At 40.7% G+C, this 24251-nt stretch overlaps 1 protein-coding gene across 2 annotated transcripts in view; it reads left to right on the forward strand.

Moving 5' to 3' along the window:
- Positions 1 to 24251, forward strand: part of ARID1B (AT-rich interaction domain 1B) — a 341543-nt gene that overhangs the window by 288535 nt on the left and 28757 nt on the right. For both annotated transcript variants that reach the window (XM_068408105.1, XM_068408190.1), the window contains exons 9-12: positions 6860 to 7005; positions 15332 to 15441; positions 16183 to 16341; positions 22261 to 22470. In XM_068408105.1, coding sequence (XP_068264206.1) covers positions 6860 to 7005; positions 15332 to 15441; positions 16183 to 16341; positions 22261 to 22470 — 625 coding nt within the window. The remainder of the gene's footprint in view (positions 1 to 6859; positions 7006 to 15331; positions 15442 to 16182; positions 16342 to 22260; positions 22471 to 24251) is intronic.

Here is a 24251-nt window from a genome sequence, read left to right on the forward strand (position 1 = left end):
ATTTGGTGTCAAAGTATGACAGATTATAAGCGCTTAAGGCTAGTCCCAGCTCAAGACAGATTTAAATAAAGTACTTCTGGTTATTGTGCAGGTCAGTGTGTTTAAATAACAACCCCCCAAATCATACTTTGACATTTAAAAGAGAGAGGAAATACTGTCATGCTGCAGACCTGGCACAGATAAGCACAGGGCAATTTGGTCAGTACACTGTGATTTGTGAGTGCAGCCTAACGCAGTCATTTTCACAGTTTGTAATCAAGTAGCCACCTTAGCAGTGTGTCAGCATTAAAAAAAAAATGTTCCTTTTAAAATGTTTACATAAATTACTCCCCTGAGATGCTGCAGTGCATTCGCTGCAAAACTGATGTAGGTTATTAAAGATCTGGAGCAGAAATGGCAAACTTCTGTGAGCTTGTGGGCCGTTTTTTTTTTTACCAGCCAATTGCTCAGGCGGCCAGGTCACGGTAACAGGATAATTTTTCAGGTCCAGTGCACAGGGTAGGATAACTGGGAGAAATCCCTACGTTATGTGAGTGCTGTGGGAAGTGTCCGGAAGCACAATGCAGAGGTGCCTAAATAACAGATGGTGCAAGCTTGTGGCCACCAGCATGTGTGAGGTGGGACTCAGTGGCAGCTCTTCCCTGCCTGGGCAGTGTGCCCCATCCCAGTGCCCATCCTTGCAGCACTGCACCTTCGGCATCGCCCCGCTGTGCCACGCTGCTGGACTGGGGCTCACCCAGCTCCTGGTTGAGATGGCTGCCTTGGAGCCTGGCCCTGCCTCACGGCAGTGTGCATGAGCAGAGGAGCTGCAGGAAGGCACATCTCTGGAAGCACCTGGCTTTTGGGGCTCCCCTGTGAATCTCTCCTTTCCTTCAGGCAGACCTGGCTGAGAGGCTCCATGTTTGTGCTGGAGGGACCTTCCCCGTGTTTACCCTGAGAGTATCAGCTCTCTGTATATTGCTCCCTGCTCCTCCTCCTGCATCTGTTTCATCTCCATTCTCTGGAGCAGCCATCATCTTCGTGGCCCTAAAAACCTTTGGCACCTAGTGAGGATGCTCCCAACCCTTGTTGTTCATTCTTCTTTTCCATCTACTCTTCCCTCCATTTCCATCTTTTCTGCCCCTGTGCTTAAGCTGCTACAGGGCTCATTACAGAAGCTGGATCATTTTTGCTGGCTGCATGAAGGGCTTTCTTTGCACCAATGTTACAGGTTTGGATCGAGAGGAGAGCACAGTGTGTCAGATGCATGCCAGAAAATCCACAGAAAGTTGTAGAACTTGATCCATCTGCACACAGCAAAAACCTGAGCTTTGACATGTTTCCATATGAAATGCTGTGTCTTCATTTCTTGTCCTGCTAAGAAGCATAACCTACTTTTATCATTGTCTATAGCTAAACCACACCTACCTATGAACTCAGTTTTGTAATTAGTTCAAATCTGATCAAATCTGAGGAAGATGACAGTAAAAAACTTCATCAGGTGGCAACACTGAGGAGGTACTAAATCACATACCAGCAAGTGTTAAATGGAAGGGCTACAGAGTGACTTATGTGTAGCAGTTGGAGACAACACAGTAACCTACTGGTGATTTCAGGTCCAAATAAAGGAAGACATCTCAGTAAAGAGACCACTTCTCAGCAGCTGTGATCACTCGTGTGCTCCTTTGTATTGTGAGTGCTCTTCTTACAATTTCTTGTCTGCTTTTTAACGATGACCAGATCTCGCATGTCATCTCCTGTCTTTAAATGCATGGACTTCTGCATTAGCTCAGAAGGTACAATTAGATCTGATGCTACTTGTTTTGCAGAGAAAAGAGATTAAGTGCAGATTAAGCTTCGGGTAGACTGCAAATGAAGGAAAACAAAAGAGCAGAACAGGACCTTCTTAAAAGGGAGTGTTTTGAATTTGACCGGTTGTATTCTGTGCCTGATAGTATACCAGACTATCAACAGCACAATGAAGCTGGCAATCTAGGATCATAGGGTCAGTCAGGCTGGAAGGAACCGCAAGAGGTCTCTGGTCCAACCTCCTCCTCAGCAGGCTCAGCTGAGACATCAGGGCTTTATCCAGCTGGGTCTTGAAAACCTCCAAGGACAGAGACTACACAACCTCTCTGGGCCACTAGATCTAGTGCCTGACTGTTTTCACTGGGAAGAGGGTTTCTGTACATCCAGTCTGAACTTCTCATGTTTTAACTCTTGCCCATTGTGTCTCATCCTCCCACCGTGCACCACTGTGAAGAGCCCAGCTTCATCTTCTTGCGGACCTCCTTTTAGGTGCTGAGGGGCTGCTGGTAGGTTCCTCTCGAAAGCTGTCTCTGCCCCAGGCTGAACTAGCCCTCGTCCTTCAGCGCCTCCAGGGTGAGTGCTCAAGCCCTGACCATCTAAGGGCCATCTGCTAAACTCACTGCAGTTTATCATCATCTTTCCTTTACTGAGGAGTCCAAAACTGGACATGATATTCTAGATGGAGTCTCATGAGTGCCGATTAAGGAGAGGATGATCGGTTCCCTCCTTTGCCTGGCTCTGCTCCTGATCACACAGCCCAGGATGTTGTTGGCCCTCCTTGCTGCCAGGGCACTCTGCTGGCTCACGCTCACTCCCTGTCTGCCAAGATGCCCAGGGGCTTTTCAGCAAAGCTGCTCCCCCCATTAAAGCCCCATCCGGCACTGCTGCAGGGGGCTCATCCTTCCCTAGTGCAGGACCTTGCACTTGTCCCTGTTGACTTTCATAAGGTTCCTGTCAGCACATTCCTCCAGCCTGTCTGGGTCCCCCTGGGTGGCAGCCCTTTCCTCGAGCTTAACAACTGGCTCTGGCATTATGCAAGTGCTGTGAATTACTGAATTGTCAACAGAGTCAATAAAGCACAAAAAAGCAAGCAGATTCCCCCCCCGCCCCATCCCATTTTTAATCTCTTCCATTTACCAAATACTTGGAGATCTACTTGTAACAGTAGAGAAGAAAACATAAATGTATAGGCTTAAGTATGGTGCTTAAATTGGTAGCATAATCCTAAATTTGCATTAGCCCAGCTGCTTTTTCTTCTTAGTGAGGAAAAATATGTGTTCTGGGATCATGGTACTGGAGGAGTTTGAGCTGTAAAATACCTGACAGGTCATCTAGTTCATACGTAATACAGGATTTTCTCTGTCCAGTGCATTTTCTAATGTGTTGTCTGTGTGCAGAAGTGTCAGGTACTGGGGTTTCCTTCACTCCCTTGGAGGGTAACTGCATCTCACCGTGAAGACATTTTTCATTATACTCAATAGAAGTGTTTATTTTCTTAATTTCTTCCTATTGTTCCTAATTATCACTTGTGTCATCCCTAAGCAACCCAGCTATTGGTGTTTGTGGTAAATATCATAAAATTGTATACTTAACTGGGTTGATTCTGCTAGAGAATTCATAGCTGGTCAGTTGAGTGTTTGCTATTAGATGTCACTATGTGTACAGCAGACTATTTTTAAAAGACTTGATTTTTATTTAGCCTCCCAGAAAAATGGAGGAGGGAATTGGGAAGTGCAGGAGAGAATCTGGTAGTATGCTTTGAGACAACTACTTCTTAAATAGCATGTTGGATACGCCTTTACTAAAAGCAGCACAGAAGGAAACATAAGATTTTTGACTTAACTCCAACAACCAACAGATGATGCTGTGACCTTAAGCATATATAAATATGTTTAGCAGCTGCTGTGTAACATATTTATAAGTGTTTAGTGACCTGGAGGTTAATCAAAATGAGTTTGGTGATCTCAGCTCAGTTCTTAATGGACTCCACTTCATATTATAGCACTGATGCAGCACAATTTGTCACACTCGGCAGTCTTTACTCAAAGGAGGCCCACTGTGGAGTGAGAATTAAAGGCTGAAGTAATACCTGATTATTTCTCCCTAAAGAAACTTTCCATTCCAAGCCATCATAGCAGAATAATATGTGGAGGAGCTCTGTACTGCGCACTGCACCCAGTCTCAGGATACAATAACGTTTACTCTTACAGGATGTCTCCTTTCAGGGTTACTGAATCCGCTCACGCGTGCTGCGCTCGGTGCTTTGATAGGGGACCGGGGAAGGACAGAGTTCTGCCAGGGATGGTGCTGAGTCTTTTCACTTGCTGGGCTCTTTCCAGAGATGGAAAGCTGTGTCCGTTCCAAGTGCAGCATTACATGGGAGGATGAAAGGGAAAGGTATTGCCTTGCCAGATGAAATTTTGGAATTAGGTTCTGCCATTCAGGTCTTTCTGGGTACAGAAGCAATTTCTTTAGACTTCGGTTGTTTTCTTGCTGTCCTGGCCAAAGCTACTATGTTCCTTTTATTTAATTTCCACTCTCCATCTAAACTGGAAGTAGTTTCCTACTTTTTGATTTAAAGCTGTTGTACAGCAGTGCGTTTTCACGAACTATAATTGAAATTGATGTCTGTAGTGGGTAACATGAAATAGGTTGTACCTCAATTTGAGACAATGAACTGCCCCATAGCTTAGAAGATACACATGCTATAGGAAGTAATAGTATTGAAATATTAGTAGGTCAGGACCAATTTCAGCTTACCTGCAAGGTGCATATCTCCAGTGTATTTTTAAAGCAGAAGGAGGACATTAGAGAGATAGACACCTGTAGAGACTTCTGTCTTTTCCAGAATCCTAGCCTTACTCCATAAAAGAATCTTTCCAAATCTATTACTTCTTTTTTAAAGTGTAGAAATGTACTTGCACACTTTCTTCATCTTCACTATTAACTTCGCCCAGTAACAGAAAGGAGCTAGCTTCTCCAGGATAGAAATAACTTTTCAGTTAACTGCATTTGTTGAACGTAGCAATTTTCAGCTAAAAAAGGGGTGGGGGTGTTTAAGATACTGTATTTACATAAGAAAAGCTTGATTGTGTGACTGAAATCTTTTAAACTTATTGCCAAATGGTCCTGCTCTTCTCTTTTCCCTTTGTAATTTTCCCTTGGAGCATTGCACCACTGTGCATTTTAAATCTTTTCCCTCCACTACTCATTGCAAGCTTCATCAGAGAAATGACATTGTATGGCAGTTGTCTCCTTCATATCAAAAGAAAGCCTTTGCCTCTTTGCAAGAGTGAAGAAAAGTTTGTCGTCAGAGAGCAAAGGACAAAACTGACTTGGAAAAAGATGCTTTATTTAGATAACACATTCTCTTTTCCTTTGAAGAAATTCACAATGTGTCAAGAAAAATTAGGCCAAATAGTACTTTAATGGTCTTCCTCCTGTACCTCCTAAAAAAGAAATCTGTTTCTACCAATTGTGTTAAGAATCTGCCATGAGTTTGGGGAAGACAAGAAGCCATTGAAGTTATTCAGGATTGTCAGTTTGGGGGTGGTTTGTTTTGTTTGAATAGTGTGTAATAATGAAAAGTAGAATTTATACCAAAACTCCATCTTGCTACCAGGACATGCAGCTTTCCCTGCCTTAGGGTAAAATTACATGCTTTCTTTTTTGTGAGAAAAAAAAGCAGACAGGTATTAAAGCTATGTAAAGGGGTGGTTGCTTCCTTTCTTGTCTCCTTTATTTGGAAAAACGGCTTAAATTTACAGGGGGTACATTGAAGAAACAGGTCTCAGTTTTCTATTTTCCTATGTAGGCTACGAATATACAAGTAAGTATATTTTGCATGTGTTTTTATTTATATATATGATTTGATATGTGTAAGTCTATATCTATGTACATATCATAATATGTGCAGTCTTCAACTATACCAAGAAAAGGTAGATAATTGTATTATGGATTAAAAGAATAAAAAAGTATTTTTGAATTTGGATCAAGCATTACATTGGGTTCTTCTGCTTACTCGGATTGGATTGTTTTCTTCCTTGTGCCTCAGTTTATTTATAGAATTTGCAAAATAAGTACAAAGTCTACTCAGATACTTTTTAGAACTTAAGAGTAGATAAGGTATAGCCTTCAAAAATATTTGGTCTGAAGATCTTCACATCTGAAGATGTGGAGAATTAGGTAAGGGCTTCACTAAGGGCAGTTTTTCAGACAAACTTAAGTCTCAGTTATGAAAGCACTGTACAGATATGTGATTAATTTTCAAAACCAAAATAGTTCTGCTGAGGTTTCTTGTTTCAACAAAGTGTGGTATGTATGTGGTTTTTTTTAAAGATTGGATTTAGATGGTGTGAACGTTTTATTCAATGCTGCAGTCACATCTATGGTCACTTTAATGGTGTTTGCTAAATGACTATGACTTTGGGCCCTAGATCAATACTGGAAATGGGAACATCTGTGGTGTTACTTTTTTTTTAAAAAAAGCTGTTTTGAGGAAGAAGAGAAGCAGGAAGTTACATGTATATGGTTTCATTGGGAGTTGTGTGAATGCAGCTTTTGGTCACGAGTTATGCTCAAGATAAATGCTCACATGCAATTGGCTTTCTCCTTTGCATGTGATTCCAACCCTGGGATTGGAAGTGCTTTACAGGAAACAAGGTGTGTGCGATAACATCAGATACAGAAATCTGGAAGAGATTCCATGGTACCCATTTTTCTTCTGTTATTTTCACTGTTTTTTAAGCCAACCCTGGGTTCTAATTTTGAGTCCTGATCACATTGCTGTCTACTCATAGGATAAATAATATGAGTTGCATTTTTCTGCTCATTGGTTGTGACATATAAAGACACTGTGTATATCTCTTGAAATTTGTGTTCAGTCCAATTCTGTCTCAGATATATGGTAACCAGTTCAAGACTAATAGCTCCCTATGTAGGTGAAATGAATTAATTGCGTGCCTTCTCCTTAGCTATTTGCAAACAGTAGATGTACTCTGTGACAAACCACAGCATCTTCAGCAATGAGGTATGTAATGAGACATCGTGTGTGTGCTTTTTCTTCTCGTAGGCAAGGCAATTTTCCTGCCATGAATCAGAGCGGTATTATGGGATCCAGCTCCCCCTACACTCAGCCGATGAACAACACCTCTGGCTTGATGAACCCGCAGGCTCCTCCTTACAGCATGGCACCTAACATGGTGAACAGTTCAACAGGTAATGGTGGGTAACCTTCCAGCAGTGGCTTTCCTCCATAAATCTGCTTAACGGCACCAGCCCTGGGCTGGTAGCAGAGGGATAGCCTTCCTCATTCGATTCACCCCTGTTGGGTAGTTTGGAGTGATTCAAAACTAGGCTAAGGTATTCAAGGTTTTTTTGTACAGTAACTCATACATATTTCATTAAGTCCTTTTGCACAGCATGTGGATGAGTACAATATTTTGAACAGTTCCAGCAACACTCGGACCCAGTTTGATGTAGGTGTTGACTAGCAAGTATACATGTATTTGTGTGTGTATGTGTCTGCAAGAGAGGAAAGGAGAAAAACCTAATCTTTTAAGAGACTGCTGTTGTTTTCAGTGTCTTCCTAAGATTGCAATTTCAGATAGTTAACGTGGCACTGGTTTAAAAAAAAAGAGGTGTGCACCTGCTCTGACTTGAAGATGCTGAAAGTTCAGCACTTGAAATAATTACTCTGTTCTGAAAACATAGGCCATATTTACTGTTTCCAGAATTCATATAACCATATGCAGGGTTTCTTCACTTACTTATTTAAATATCAGTATATAAAATGTAATCATAGCTTCCTTTTGCAGGAAAAAAAAAGCATATTCAAGGTAGCTGCTGGATTTATCCTTCATATCATGACTTGTGAATTTAGGATTATTTGCAGCTTTGTGTGTGACTGTGGAGACAGGTGAATGTAATTCTGTGTGAATGTGCTTTGTAGTCCGTATTCAGTTTGAACTCCTAACAATTATCCTCCATCAAGATAATACTTCACTAAAGATCAATTCTTTGATTGGGGTGGATTTGGATGGAGTTTCAGTGATCCTGAAGAGGATCCTCCCAAGTACTTACTTCAATCATGGAGTTTCTGTGCATGCTTTACTGCTTGCATTAGCCCTGTCTGAAATGTTGGGGTTTTTGAAGTTTTTCTGAAAGCTGGGTAGGTTGTGCTAAGGTGATTTGATTTTGTTTCTTAGTTGGTTTTGTTTCTACTTTTGTTTATTTCTTTAGAGATGCGGTACTACTTAAATTGTATCTTACCTGTGTTTTGGTATTTTACTCTCTGCCCTGCCTAGCTTGTTTATTCCTTCATCCTTTGCCTCCTTCCCTGTCTTTCCTCCCTGTCAATTTTATATGTCCCTACTTCCTGGGCAGAAAATGGCCACTGTGAGATTCTAGTGTCTAGTATGTCCAGAGGGTTTCTTTTCTCTACATAGGAGCTCCTGAGACACTTAACTGTCTTATTTTTCAAGAATATTAACATTATGGTTTTGGCTAGCAGAAGAAACAGAAAGGAATCTGTTAATCAGTAAGATTCTTTAAAAAGAAAATAAAAGGAAAGAAAAGAAAAGAAAAACCAAAGGTTTTTCCAGTGCTGGCTTGGAAGCCATTGGTTAGTCCAGACAGCACACTTCACCGTCTGGATGAAGAGGGAAAGGCTATTGAAAAGACCATTAGATAATAGCTTGCTTTTCCCCCACCAGAGCTGTCCCAGGTAATATTATGTTTTGTTTGTGTGGTTATGTGTTTTGTCTGGCTTGCTGAAATAAAATTACTTCTGAGCATTGAAACTGTGCTATAAATTCTGTTTTGCTATTAGCAGAAGTAATTTTTCCCCCTTTTCCTTTGGCCCCCAGAGCTGCAAAAATAACCAACAGCAAACAGATGGCAGAGTGCCCTGCCTAAGAAGATTTATGTATTCCTAAGGAATAACCAGTTTAAAGGAAGATTCACAGAGGGTTTTTTGTTCAGATAATTCAGCCATTCGTTATTTCATACAGTGGAAATCTGTTCAATGTGAGGCCATTTATCCTAGCAGTCTTTTGTATGGGGTAGTCATACTCTCTTTATTGTGTTATGCATTCTGAAATATTGGATTTTTAATAATTTAAACATTTATCAGGGTTTTTTCTGCCAGTGCATTTGTGAGGTTTTCTTTTGTTCCAGTTTTATTAATTCAAAGATTACCCAATGGAAAGTAAGTATGAGATGAACTAGAGGAGTTCAGTGCACCTCTTCTCCTCTGTGTGTGAGCAAACGTGCATCTAGATTGCGCTATATGGCTTTACACGGCCGGCCTCCAGGAGCACACAGACGGGGTTGGTACAGGGGGAACAAAAAGAGAAAACGAGGTGTGAGTATACTGCTGGAGGCACATGCAGTGGGCATGCTGCATTGTCCCCTGTCCTGACTCATCCTTCTGCTTGGGTCAAAGAAAGGAAGGGCTGAGCTTAAGGCAAGTGTAAATACAGTACTTAAAATGGTAATGTCTTGTGCTGGGGGAGCACTTCAGGGTCAGCTGTGACCCTGCATTTAATGAGGTGGTGAACTTGAAGGTGATACCTACTTACGGGCTTGAAAACGGCATTTTCTATGACACAACGACCAGTTCAGCTATTGAGCCTTTTTCCCGCACTAGTGTGAAGTCACACGTCTGTCAGATAAAACAGGGTTCAGTCCGTGTGTAGAGCCAAAACCAAATGCAACTGAGTGGCTGCTGATGGAGTCAAGCGTGAGCGTTGGTTAACTTGCTCACATGCACTGAGCGTGAACAACTGTGCTTTCAGTTAGAGGCCAATGAAAAACTAAGGTAAGCAATAGGGAGAAGTTGGTTTCTTGGTTGTCTGGGTTTTGGAGAGGGCAGTTGTGTTGCCTGTTTTGAGAGAAGAAGGTAGGTTTTGGTTATATTCATTTTAATCAGATGCACTTTCAGGTTTTACTCTCTAAAACAGAGGAAGATTGCTGATGCTGTTTGAAATTGTTTTCATATGGTTTTGGAGCTTCAGTACAGCTCAGTATAACACTGGTTTTGCTGGTAATAAAATTAACTGGTAATAAATCCTTATTACCAGGTGATCCTTTTTATTCTGTAGTTTTTTTAATTAATGTCACAGTTGAAAGGAAAATTATGTTGCAGTTCTGCATCCTGGTACTTCAACACGGAGTGTGGATCAAACTACAGATGCCAGCTTCTGCTGATGTAGAGCAGTTTAGGAACACAGAAATTAGGAGATCAAAGCAGATAGATCCTTCTGATAAGAGTATCCCTTCTGATAGTGTTTCCCATCCATAACAGTACCAAAAGCTTCAAGAAGTGCCAGAATCCCTTCACAATTAAGGAACAAACTGCCATTCAGAAAAATTGTATAACCTCCACTGTCCTTTAGTTACATGAGTTCATATTTCCCATATATGCTTTAGATTTTTTTCCCTATTTTTAAAATTCAGGCTTTAAAAATGTATGTAATAAAAGGAAACTTACAAACCCCAACATAAATAAAATAATAATTTCATGCTGTGACCCTTGTTAATTCCAGTGAAAATTGTCCTTAAAAATAAGTAATACGGAGTTTGGATCTCACAGATTTCCATATTGTGCTTGCACAGAAACTGGCACTCATCACAGAATCACACAGAATCACAGAATGTTAGGGATTGGAAGGGACCTCGAAAGATCATCTAGTCCAATCCCCCTGCTGGGGCAGGATTGCCTAGACCATATCACACAGGAACGCGTCCAGGCGGGTTTTGAATGTCTCCAGAGAAGGAGACTCCACAACCTCTCTGGGCAGCCTGTTCCAGTGTTCAGTCACCCTTACAGTAAAGAAGTTTTTCCTCAAATTTAAGTGGAACCTCCTGTGCTCCAGCTTGCACCCATTGCCCCTTGTCCTGTCAAGGGATGTCACTGAGAAGAGCCTGGCTCCATCCTCTTGACACTTGCCCTTTACATATTTATAAACATTAATGAGGTCACCCCTCAGTCTCCTCTTCTCTAAGCTAAACAGACCCAGCTCCCTCAGCCTCTCCTCATAAGGGAGATGTTCCACTCCCTTAATCATCTTCGTGGCTCTGCGCTGGACTCTCTCTAGCAGTTCCCTGTCCTTCTTGAACTGAGGGGCCCAGAACTGGACACAATACTCCAGATGCGGCCTCACCAGGGCAGAGTAGAGGGGGAGAAGAACCTCTCTCGACCTGCTGACCACACCCCTTCTTATACACCCCAGGATGCCATTGGCCTTCTTGGCCACAAGGGCACATTGCTGGCTCATGGTCATCCTGCTGTCCACTAGGACCCCCAGGTCCCTTTCCCCTACGCTGGTCTCCAACAGCTCTGTCCCCAACTTGTACTGGTACATGGGGTTGTTCTTGCCCAGATGCCTCATAATCTCTGCTGCCTCTGGAGGTGAACAAAATAATGAAAAAGCATTGATCTCCTTCCTGCCACAGGATCGTTTCCTAATTTCACTACCTCTGTCCTACTGAAACCTTCCATTTTCTGGGTATTATTATTCCCAACAAATTTTTAATATCATAATACTTTGCATAAACCATGAAGTTCTAGGAAAAGTTATTTGCACTAAAGGAGTTAAAAGGATGCTCTTAAAAATAACATTAAAAATAGATACAACACTTATCTTTTCATGTATATTATATATATTTGACTTTGTATTTATTTGGATGAACCTCTGATAGAGAAAGCAATCGTATTTATGAATATGAAGCATGTTTTAGAAATCTTAATTGGTTTTCTCTGTTTTGCAGCTTGATTACATATTTATTTTTCTGAAAAATGGAAACCTCCATTTATTTCACTATTTTTTTCTCTAACGCCTATCTTCATATGAGCTATTATATAATGCACATTTATATAAAGTTTCTGGGGGATGTCAGCAGTTGGTAACAGCTGAAGTATCCCATCACCTATACTCCAAACAAGCGTTGACCATAATCTGATGGTCTTTGTGTGACTGTAAATCAAGCCAGCTCCTGGCACAGAGATGCCCGCGTCCCAAACCACATGCACTTGTCATCCCTCAGACTTGGTAGGCAGAAAGGAGGTGCGGCACTGAGGTCCTTGGTGGCCCACTCGTCCCTTTCAGATGAGGTCCCCGAGTGCCCTGGGCCATGCTTTTCCCTGGAGGGGAACAGCCATTCATGGCAGGACATTAGGCAATGCTGTTGTTCCTGTGCCGTTTTTCCTGTGGGCATAAAAGCAGTGGGGATCCTCTTGCCAACTCTACCTGTGAGTCACAGATTCACTGCTGTTTTCTTTTTTTTTCTGAGAGAGAGTGCTAGGGGTGAAAGGGAGGAAGGAATGTCTAACAAAGGATGTAATATTCTGTTTTGTAGAGTGTGATTTGTTCTTGCACTAGCAATAAAGCAGAAAACAATGTTTGTGTATTGCTGCTCCTACAGTATTTCATCATCTTCTGGGACTAATAGAGCAGCCTTCAGCAAAAAAGAATACTTTGCTGCAGCTTTACTCATGTCAGTATCTGCCTTTGAGTACGTTAAATTCAGTGTGGAATAGTTAATTTAGGACCTTGACCCATACTTGCTTTTTGAAATCATTCTAGCTCTTAAATTCTTATAATAAGCCAGAGGCTAGTACTTGAAACCTATTCACAGTACGCTACAACACTTTTTGAGTCAAGATTTTCCTGTTATCCTCCTCTCTAAAATGTTTTATCCTTTGGTCTGCACTTCACACACAGAATTATTAGTACCTGTGTAGAAAGAGAGAGTGTCTTATTTTAGCAGTTCCGTGACAATAACAGTATTTCATTGCTCAGAAAGGGTCAAAACAATGTTCTTGGTGTACCGCTTTGTGAATAAAAGTGAAGGAATATCTGTTTGCAAATCGCTGGAGAGCACGTTTGCAAAAAGTTATGAAACAGCATTTCAACAGCGGATAGAAAAGCAGCTGCGGAAACATCCTAGGTAAAAGCTATAGGGAAACTAGACAACCTTGCAATTTGCTAGTAAAATCCTTGCAGTTCTCCTCTTACAGGTAGAAAGAAAGGATGTAGATGAAGTAAATAATTTAGAACAAAAAGTGAAACAGAATTTGGGAAACCTTTTTTTATAATTGTCTCCAACTCCTCATAGTTATATTTGCATATGCTAACAAGAAATATTCAAAAGCCAAAATGAAGCAGTATTTTTACCTGTCTAAACATGATTAATACCGTCAGAATAAGTGTGGTAGTTTGCGGACTCGAGTTCCTTGCCCTTTACATTAGATGTTAATCTAAACCTCTCTGGAAAACAGATTTGTAAAGGAATTCTGATGGAAACAGAAAACCCACCAGGAGTGGGCACAGTAATTGTGTTATTTGTAATAGAAATACGATGAGCCAGCCTAGATAACAGTGAGGTATCAGCAGAGGATTTACCCATGCAGAATTCTGGTGAAGCAGCATGATTGTTAACTTTGCTTTGTTTGACCTCTCTAAAACTGCTTTAGAGGGGAAGGGTCATCTTTGGTTGCTTTGAAACTAAAACTAAGACTTCTTTTTTAGTGCTTTCACAGCATGAAATGTGTTAAGTGTTAAAATGAATTTTGTATAACAGTTCTGCATCCCAGTTTGAAACCAGACTCTGTAATATGTTTGACCATTTTGTACGTATATTTTTTAAAAAATCTCTAGAAGAAAAATAACTTTTTTTTTTAACTGTGGAATTCAAAACTAAAATGTGTTAGGCTGCCATCCTTCACTTCGTAATGGTCACAAGCTGCCTCAACTCCTCAAACAGAATAGAAGGGCAAAATGCGTACAAATCAAATGCATAGTGGATGCTGGCTTCCCAGTATCATATTGCTTGGCTGTTTTGTTGAGGTTTCACACGCATACATAAAAATAACAGCATTTTTAGCTGATCCCGATAGATTTTTCTCTGCAGCTGCATCACTTGAAAAAGGCCTTTTGTTCCAGTTCTTGAAGTCTTAAGTATTGCAAGTAATTTTTTTTTTTAAATCTCAATTACGATTTATGTGTTGTGATGACTTCAAGGGCTTGATTGGGCTACAAATGTGCTTTGAAAAAAACAATAAAACTTGCCCATGAAAAACACCGGCAGTTCAAAGCTGAATATTGAGCATACATTTGTAAACTCACATGGCACATGTCTGGGTAGGTTTTTTTGGCAGACCCATAGTCTCAACCTGCAGTGATGCTAAAGATATTAGCAAATTAGCACTGCAAAGCTTGCCAGCGTATTCGCCAGAGTCCTGCTCATGCTCTCACTGCTGTAATTAAAACTAATTATTTTCTAAAACATAGTAATACATGAATATGTGCGATAATCATTTTGTAGTGGGCAATCTGTGAAGTATTTTTAAAGCTTCTTTTCCCCCTTGTATCTTTGGCTTGCTACACAGCGTGCCTGCTGCCTAGCGCAAGCCAGCATTGTCGTTTTGCAGAGAAACACACTAGTCTGGTAATGATCGGGTTTTTGTATTTTTTTTAACGATGCTTTGACGATTCTTAAAATTTGTGCGTTTGTGACATGTATTTTTTCCTTTTTATTGCCTTGTAGGTTATTCTATCCAATGTTTTTTTAATCTCAGATCCTTCTTTGAAAGAAGGGCATGACGGGGAATAAAAAGGGAGAGGAAGGGAAGATAATCCAGTCTTTCACAAATGCTGTGCACGTGGTTTTCTGCAGGGAAAGAATCACCTGGTGTCTTGCTGTTGTTCCCTGGTTATTTGCATTGATTCAGTGTCCTGGCATCTCCTAGCATCTGCTCTGCCCAGTATTTTCTGTCTATTTATCTGAATGTTTCTTCTTGCATCTTCCTAGAAATCCAGGAACCCAGCAGCTCTGCAGCAATGCTACTATACTTAGCACTCGCATCTTCAAATAAAACCCCCCCTTAAACTCCTCACACACCTGGGAAGCCACTGCGTGCCATTATCAGAGAAAGACATTTGTGCGTTCGTTATAGTCCCACATCGTTTTGGCAGGAGGGGAAGAAGTTGAGTGCCGGTTCTCCAACAGAGCGGAGTTCACAGCTTGTAGTTCTGTAGTTAAGGCTAACAGTGGTGGAGCCATTCATACTGAAGTCAGTAGGGGCAGGATTTACCAGAGGGACACCAACCTTAATGCAGACGTAATTGAGAAGTTCAGCCTTTTTCTCAGATTCAACATTGCAAGCAAAATGCATTGTTTTCATTTACATTTGTTGCTAAAGGGAAGGTGCAGTAGTTATTAAAATAGACTGTTGTTCCATTAAAATGTAGCAGCCAAATGTGGAGACAGCTGAAGACCACCAGCAGCATGAAGAATGGATTTTACTATGTAAAGTGGTGGTGGTTGTTGTTCCACGGTGCTTTTATTCTCCCCTCGTTCATTCTCTTTTATTTCCTCACTTCAGCTGAAGAGGCTTCCAACTTTCCGGACACTAGAATAACAGGACGGAGGTGGGACACCCTCTGCTTCATGTGTCACCACGCTCTTGCAGCAGGAAACGTGTTTTTTCCTACAAAGCCAAACATAGTCATGCTTAACTGTTTCTCCTGTTTTCGATTAGCACCTATGGGTCTTGCAGATATGATGACACCCGGTGAGTCCAAACTACCCCTTCCTCTCAAAGCAGATGGCAAAGAAGAAGGACCCCCCCAAACTGAGAGCAAGTCAAAGGTATTTACCACCTCCGCACGTGGTGTTGGTTCGGCCCGCAGAAGTCTGCTGTGTTGTCCTTCATCTTCTGGTTTTGGCCTACCCACTTCTGTTCTTTCCTGCATGCTTTTTCATTCACGTGCAATCTCTTTGTTTGTTTCTTTTATTTTTTTTTCTTTTTTCCTTCATTGTGTGGATCTGAAAGTTACTAGTTCTTACGGCATTTTAACTTGCGGGGGCAAAGCAACCCGAGCAAAAAGTTGCGTGGGGATTCGGCTGTGCCAGGTGGGTGGGAAAGAAGGGTCTTGCCTGGTTTCAATACTTGCAGCCATTTTTCTCTGCCTTCAGTTATAGCTTCCTGTTTTGGCCGCCTCAGCAGCAGCAACATACTTTAATATTTTGCTTTCCTGCCTTATTTGATAAAATAAGGTGAACAGCTTGGTTTTTTTCTTTCTTTCATAAGGGGAAACCCATGCTTAGCATTCCATGTGAGCTTGAAATAAGCATGGTGGCTTAGTGACTTTAGCCAAGCATCCAGCAAACTTTCCAAATTATACTAATTAACAATGTTGTTTTAATACCTTTTATATATATATAAAAATATATTTATATATGTGTGTGTTTTCTGTATGTGTCTCTCTGTTTATATATATTTTATATATAAAAATTGGTCAGTCTGTTAAACTGGATGTATTTTTTTTGTTTTTAATAAAGTTTGCCCTGCCTTTGTCATATTATTTTTTTTTTATTCCTCTACCACAGGATAGCTACAGCTCTCAGGGTATTTCTCAGCCCCCAACCCCAGGCAACCTGCCAGTCCCTTCCCCAATGTCCCCAAGCTCTGCTAGCATCTCCTCATTTCATGGAGATGAAAGTGATAGCATTAGCAGCCCAGGCTGGCCAAAGACTCCATCAAGCCCTGTAAGTGGCTCTGTTTTTTTTGGGTTTTGTTTATTTTTTTGTAATTAATTATATATTAATGCTTGCTTGTTTGTTTTGTAAATTCCTTTTCTTCATTATTTATCCACTAAACAGTTTTCTTTCTTTATAACACTGGGTACAAATTCTGCTCTCGGACACATGACTGTAAGTTCCACTGCCCAGCTTCAGTGGGGCCTGAGCATGCTTATCCAAGGGCAAAATTTGTCCCGACAGTACTTTGAAATAAGAAAGAGTAAAATTGTGTGCATCATGCAAGTGTACTGTCTGGTAATACAGCAGATGTTGTGAAGAAAACATCCTTCCTGTAATTCATCAGCTTCCAAGCATGCCGAGTGTGTTGTTAAGGACAATTCCATTTCTGTTCCTGGGCCCAAACTCCTTCACACAACTGACTTCACTCTGGTTGCTGCACTTGTCTTTGCTAGGATTATTTAGAAAAAAAAAAAAGAACAAAACAAAATGAAAAGTCTTCTCCCCTATTGAAATTAATGTCCATCAAAGTTTGAATTGTAGGCTCAGCACCATGAAAAAGCTGCCATGTGTATTTTTGAAACATTTTTAATTTTGCATTGTGAATTTGGAAATACAATCATTAGGTTATCAGGGCACAGTCTAAAGCAAAATTGTTTCTGATTTGCTTCATTCAGTTTGAAATAACCCAGATTGCGGGTAGAAAAAAACCTGATGCATGTATGTTTTTAGAAAACTAATTTTTATATGAATAATGTTTAGTCATTCTCATACAGGTTGTAAAGAAAAACCTGAGAGAGAGATGTGTGGAGCTAAAAATTAATTTCATCATATATGTGTCTGTATGTGTACACATAGAAAATATATATACACATGTAGACAAGAGCATGCAGATACGAGCTGATACGGCCTATGGGGAGCAAATTTCCGCTTGGTCGTTTTTGCTTTGTTTTTTTTTTTGAATTAGAAAAATATATATTGTTCCTCTTTTCTTTCTCTTTGCCAAAAGTAATAATGGTCATAATTTCTTTGTAGAAAAATACTGAAATATACTCTTGTGGAGAACGTAAAGAGGTTATTTTCACAAAGTGATATGTTAAAGAGTATGTCTCAGGGCAAACAGAGGAAGGCCAATTGGAGGGAAAAAGATCTACCCATCAAAAAAAACAGACATTTAGTGAATCCCCTGAGCAAAGGGGCAGCATGGCATGAAATGCACCACCTTAATGTTTTGATGTTTATTTGGCAGCAACTTTGAGTCTCAGAAGGCAGCTGGTGTTACTTGTTCCCACAAAGTCTCATCTTTTTCTTAACAGCATTTCTGAAAGCGTCGTACCAAAAACTCTTGTTAGTTTTCTTCATGGAAATGTTTTGGGTATTGCTTGTTTGGGCGGTTTTCTGGAGGAAAGCAAGAGAGGTATTGCACAGGCTTTCTAACACATCGAGTTCTTCCTCTACAAGGCTACCAAATGATAGTGCATTCCTAAGCTCATTGCACAAACTGCGTAACAAATCGTAGAGTCATCGTGAACATACATGGATTTTTTTCCATGTAAATATGCCAAAGTGTAGATAGCATTGGAAGAAATAAATGGAAAAAGTTTGTGCTTTCAGTTTCTTCTGAATGACCTTCTATCCAAATGCTGCCGCATCTTTAGCTTCAGTTTGCTTCTTGGTACACAGATATGGATAAATACAGTTCTTTGGAATGATAGTGCTGTAAATTAGCTGATCTCTTTTTACCTAAGAAGGCTAGTGTATTGGATAACTTCATGGACTTCAACAGCAGCCTGACATAGACTGGAACGGTTAATTGTAGGCATTACACTTGAAAACAGCCTGAATTTGTTCATTAAACCCCAAAGCTGCGTCACGTGCTGCAACTTCTCCATTCCAGCAGAGGATAAAAGCAAGGGTGAATGGTCTGTGACTCACTTCACAGTATCCCTGTGATCCTGCTGAGTGGATGCTCTCTTTCAGCAGTTTTATATGGAAGTGAGGCATGAGAAAATGTGGAGAAGGAATTGTTGAACATTATGATTTGAGGGCTCGTCAGGTACATTAGTAAAAGGACACTTCCCCTATGCTAATTTTGCACATAGTGTGCATCCCTAACAGTGGCAAGGTGGCTTTAAAGTTCTTTACAAGAGAAATTTCAGGTGTGGTTGTGATGCATGGTCGCTGCAACATGAATAAAACAGTAGGTTATGAAAACCCCATAAAATGCTGTTCACTGTCCATAGCTACCCATGAACATGACAGTGAATACCCCTGAATAGTACTATGTCTCTATGGTGCCAGCTGTGAGGAGTCTGCAGAGGCCTTCAGGAGGGAATCTTGACAGATGATTGTGTCTTGCAAAAGCCTCTGCTAGAGGTTGGACTTTGGCAGTTTTTGCTGCCTGTGTATGCACACTCTGTTCTGTAGTAAAATAGGTCTATGTAATAAGTGTAATATTGACCAATTCTTTATTGAAGTGGGGGAAGTGAACGGTAGATAGTTCTATAAATATAGATGCGTAAAGATAACGTACAGAAACAACTACCCACTGCCTTAATGTGAAAAGAACTCCTACAGAAATTTGTGTTGCTCTGAAGGATTCTGCAGACTCACCATACAAGGGTCTGTATGTAATACAGTTTTAATAGGTGGTAGATGTGCTGAAAATAAAGTATGGGGTTCGACAGATTTAATATGGGAATTGGCTTTGGTATCCACATACTTTGATGGGTTTTTTTAAATCACCTATTTAAACACAGCCAGTCATATCGTGTAGAAGAGCGCTGGGGATTGAGGGCGGAGTAGGATAGAACTAAGTTGTAAAGGTATGTGCTACAGGCTTGCGCTAGCGTTCTTTTATCACCAAAATTATCAACAAACTTAACTGATCTGTATTCTTCCAGCATTGCCTGGCATGCGCTCATTTTAGTTAACAGTCTGCTAATAGGATCATTTTGTAATAAACCCTTGTTTTCTGAGGGTTAATATTTACCTATAGGCAAATTTAGGCTTCCAGCTGAACCTGCCCATGTTGAACTGAAGTTTGTTTGTGTGTAGACTAGCTTGCACACATCTACCATTTTTATATGTTTACATTTATAAAAATAGAGAAGAGAAAAAGGTCTTTACTCTTGAGGAACAGTATTCTTCCCTCCAGTGCATTCTTCTAAAGTTAACATTTCATTTTAGAAGAAAATTGCACCCATTTTACAAAGCATGACAACCTGAAAGCTCACACAGTAAGAAACACTTCTTACCTTCTGTAAGCTGTGAAAAGTTTTCAGATTATACTGTCATTTCAGAGCCTGCTGCCACACTGCTGAAAAGGAGCATCATTTGAGATGTATAGTAAAAAAACCCAGAATGAAAAATTCTGAACTGGTTTCCCTTCTGCTCTGAACCTGATTTGAAAAAGAGAATCTTACCATGTAAAAATGAAAACGTAAAACTGATAAATCTGAACATTCTTAATCGTGAACTACCATAAAAGTGAAATAGAAACTGTTTTGTTGCCTAATATGTTAGAATATAAGCACATACAAAATTTGGTGGGTAAAAGCTGCAATTTCCCACCTTCATTTTTATTAGAGTTCTGTGGCATCGTGTCAGATTAAAATTAATGCTGATGAGCAGTAGAGTAACTTTGTTCTTACTGCAGTTGGTAGTGGAGTAGCTCCAGTTTAGTCAACTGTTCAAGCCTATGTGAACATGTATCTGTTCTTACTACAAAATCAAATTAGTAGCAACGTGACTTGCCTACTTCCCTCTTTCCACCCACCCCCAAAAAAAACTTTGACAAAGTGAATTTGTTGAAAAGAGTTAAACTGATTTTCTTAAACACCCAGATACGTAGCAAGTGATGCTTTGAGTAAACTGGTTGCCATTACAGAACCAGTTTGTGCTTTCATTGCATAATCTGCAGGACTCATGTCAAAGTACTTTCCTGCCAACCAGTTAGTGTTAGTAAAACAAATTTAGCCTCGACTCTGACTTCAGTAGGAGTTGTAACACAACTGAATCTGGCTCAAGCAAATTCAGGAGTGCACCTCATTTCTAAGTAAGAAAGGTAACAGTATCTGTCTCTAGGAAGGACTACTGCAAAGTTGTTACAGTATCAGGAAGCAAGGCAGAAAACTTTACAGGAGGCTATTTATTTAATTAAAGTTAATATCCATTCACTGGAAAGAACAGCAATGGCTCATGGAACTGCTGGGTCACACCCCTTGGCTTCACGTCTCTTTTCTCCTGGCTCTCCTCCAGTGTTACCAAGTTACAGCTAATGGCTGGAGGGAGGTACAGACCCTGTCGTATTTTCCAGGCTAACATGCAAGATGAATGGTGGCAATGCTTTTAAAATCATTGGCAGCTGGATGCTACTCCACTGCATCTTTCGTGGTGTTGAGTGCCAGTCCTCACTAGCACTGCGTGGGGATGTGAACAAAGTGGGTGGTTCTGTAGCATCCGTGAGGTACAGCTAGGTCTTCTTTAGAGATGTTCAACTAGAAATAAGTTCCTGTTTATATCAGAATAGTGCTGCCTCCTGTTCAAAGTAAGGAAAAGGCAAAGGAGGGAAAGAGTGATTGACTAGATGAGTTTAAAGACGTGTGTGCTGCAATCAACAATGAAGTTCAGGATTTTACTCTACAGACATAAAGGATATGTTTCCCTTCATATATGTGGCTCCTTTCCCAAAGCTTTGTATCAGTCTTTTTCTCTTGTGTTTAATTCTGAACCACTCCCATCTTCCACTGCTGAGCAAATCGCTTCACCTTCTGCAAGCAGGAGAGTGTTCCTGCAGCAGCCAGCAGCCCCTCTCCGCTGTCAGATCAGAGGCAGCTCGGATGGGGTGTCGTCCTTCCACACATGGCACAGAGCCCAACTCGCAGGCTTCTGTTTCACAGAAAAGATACAGTGAGAAGTTATAGCTTGTGTAGCAGCCTCAGTGCTTTCTGCCATCTCCACATAGAGAAGAAAAGGGCATCAAGATAACATGAGCTTCCATTAGCTGTAAAGCCCAAATAGCAGCAGGAAAACAGGTTCATGCGTGCATTTCTGCCACGTGAGAAAGAATTCTGCTCTTTCCACCTCTTTGGCTTTTCCTGGTGGTGGTTCAGCTCCGATCTCTGTGCATCCCTGGTTTTCCTCAGGTCATAATATACATTCTCTTTGCAGGGTAGGACACGTGAGACGACTGTCGTCTGTCCTCTTTCAAGGGAGGAGAGTAGTAGCTACTCATGAGCATTATTGGCTTGGGCAGCTAATTGGCAGTTCACAAAGAGCATTGCCACCAGTCTCCTTGTACTGCACTCTTGCTCATCTTGCTTTTTGGCCAGCGGTGGTGTGAAGGAGCAGTAAAGCGTAACCATTTGTGACTCTCTAAAGAGAGTACTACTCCTCGGTGTACTAGTTTGCCATGATTCACGCTTTAGGCTACTTTTGTGCGATTGCTGCTCTGGAGGAACTTTCAGGTTTTCTAGCCCCTTTTGCAGGGCAAAGAGGAGAGGGTTGATTTGGTTTGGGTTTAGGATTATGTAAACTTGTGGGGGACAAACTTGTTTTTAATTTTACCCAAATTATTGCTTGCAAAGCACTTTGAGACAAGTGGATGAGAAGCACTGTGTGAGAGTTACCTCTTCTTAAAATGGCATGAGGCAACATCAGAAACTTGCCTTCTGGGATCCAAAGTTCATGTCAGTGAAAGAAATATGAAAATGGGGAGTTTGGGCCCTTTATTTAAAGAGCTGAATTTTCCTTATATGGACAGAATGTACTGTTTGTGCCTGAACTAGTAGCCTTCATTCCTGACTGTTGTGTGATAGCTTTAGTTTGTTTGACATCTTCTCTTTTTCAATGTTGTGAGTTTCTTACTTTCTTTTCCCTCCCCCTCCCACCCTTCCCCCAACTCTTTTTTTTCTTCTTGCGATTTAGAAATCAAGTTCCTCTACCACAACTGGAGAGAAGATCACTAAAGTCTATGAACTAGGAAACGAGCCGGAGCGCAAGATGTGGGTAGATCGGTACCTCACGTTCATGGAGGAGAGGGGCACGCCCGTGGCCAGTCTGCCAGCTGTGGGCAAGAAGCCCCTGGACCTGTTCAGGCTCTATGTCTGCGTCAAAGAGATTGGAGGTTTAGCACAGGTGAGAAGAAGCGCTTGGAAGTGAACCTTTTGAAAAGGCGATACGCATGTTTTTCTGGAGTATTTCCTGCTGGTTACACCATTACATTTTCAGCCCTGACAATATTGGTGAAGAAAATAGTTTTGTGCTTTAATATTTGTCTGGAGTTCATTTTAGGCTGCATAATTGCTCTAAAACTCTACACTTTGAATCACAATTGATCATTGCTATAGACAGATGACATTGTTGCCTGTTCAAGGGAATCCAGTAATGCCACTAAGAGAAGAAAAGAGGAAAAGGCCATTGGATCAAAGTTATATATCAAGCAGGAAACACATGATAGAGCTGAAAGGAAAAGGAGATTTTGAAATCCATCCTTCCCAGATAGGGATACTGCCTCTAGGACAAATCAGTTCATCTCTCCAGAGAAGTGGCAGATATATTCTTGAAACACAGTCCTTCATCCCAAACCTTTCATCTCTGAATATCTGTCTCTCATACACCGTTTCTTAGACACGGACTGTGCTTTCCCTGTATTAGGAAAATGCTTACAGAATATTTTGGGTTGCCTTACAAACATAATGATTACAAGGAAAAGGTGAACTACTTAATTGAGATGAAGAAAAATGAAAGCAGGAAGAGCTGAGAATAAAGTCACCAATGAGAGAGAGAAGCTTTGGTTTGTGTTCTCCCCAGTTAACTGGAAGTTTTGCAAAGGAATGTTTGGAAATGACTTGCGACTTCTGTAAGACTGACCACCACAGAGCAAAACTAAATGTTTCATTGTCTAGCACCATCAAAAGGGAAAGCAGGAGAAAATGGTCAGTATTTGCAGCCTTAGATTTGGTGTTCAAAGTCCTCTGTCCTTGCCTGATGCTTTTAGAAAGCATCCTTTGAAACTTGGGGATCACTCTGGCCAGGTGCTAGAAGCTACTGTGAAGTGCCAAGACCCATAATTTCTGTGGATTTAAGAATGTTTGTGGATGTTCAGTGCTTTGCAAGATGAGGTCTTAAACATAGCTATGTAGATAAATACGTATATGCAATATTTAATATGAAATAGATAATATTTAATATTTAAATAGATAGAATTTTACACTAATTACAAAATCTGAACTCAAACATATGACAAACAAATTAGATCCTCAGAAAGAGTGCACATTTTAATAATCTGTGTGGTTAGTTCAAGAAAGAAATGTCCAACATCAATTAGTACCATTTTCAATGCCATTTTGGATAGTGCACCTCGCAACATAGGATTTGACTACTGAATTAGATCATTGGCCCTTCAAGTCCAGAGATTTTAGCTATTCCTGTTATTAAAGGAAGGCAGAAAAAACTAATACAGTTCACCTTGCCAGTTGTTAAATGCTGTATATGGGTAAGAGATGTTATCCTGACATTTTTAGTGATCAGCTCATGCCCCCCAGCATCATAAAGATTTGATTACTTTTAGCTCAGAAACTTTTATTAGAGGTAAATCGTATCATGCAGGCTGCTCTGCCTCATACAGAGTGATTGTGCCCAGAGTGTGACTCTTAGCATCAAAAATTAAGCAAGATGGGGGGCAGATGGGGTATTCTAGAGAGTCATTCATGTTTGCTTATTATGGAAATTTATTTTATTTTGGGGCACTCAGTGTTGATTTGCAGTGGCAGGCATTATGCATTGCCAAAGAATAGATGCTGTTCACTTAGACTGATTTTTGAAAGAGCTTGAGTTACAAATGTGTGTGCTTCAGTACTGGTAAAAATTGACACTGACAATAAAGGCTTCTGGTTTTGCTGGTGTGCCTACGTGAG

The sequence above is a fragment of the Nyctibius grandis genome, chromosome 1, assembly GCF_013368605.1.
Source record: "Nyctibius grandis isolate bNycGra1 chromosome 1, bNycGra1.pri, whole genome shotgun sequence".
Taxonomy (NCBI): Eukaryota; Metazoa; Chordata; class Aves; order Nyctibiiformes; family Nyctibiidae; genus Nyctibius; species Nyctibius grandis.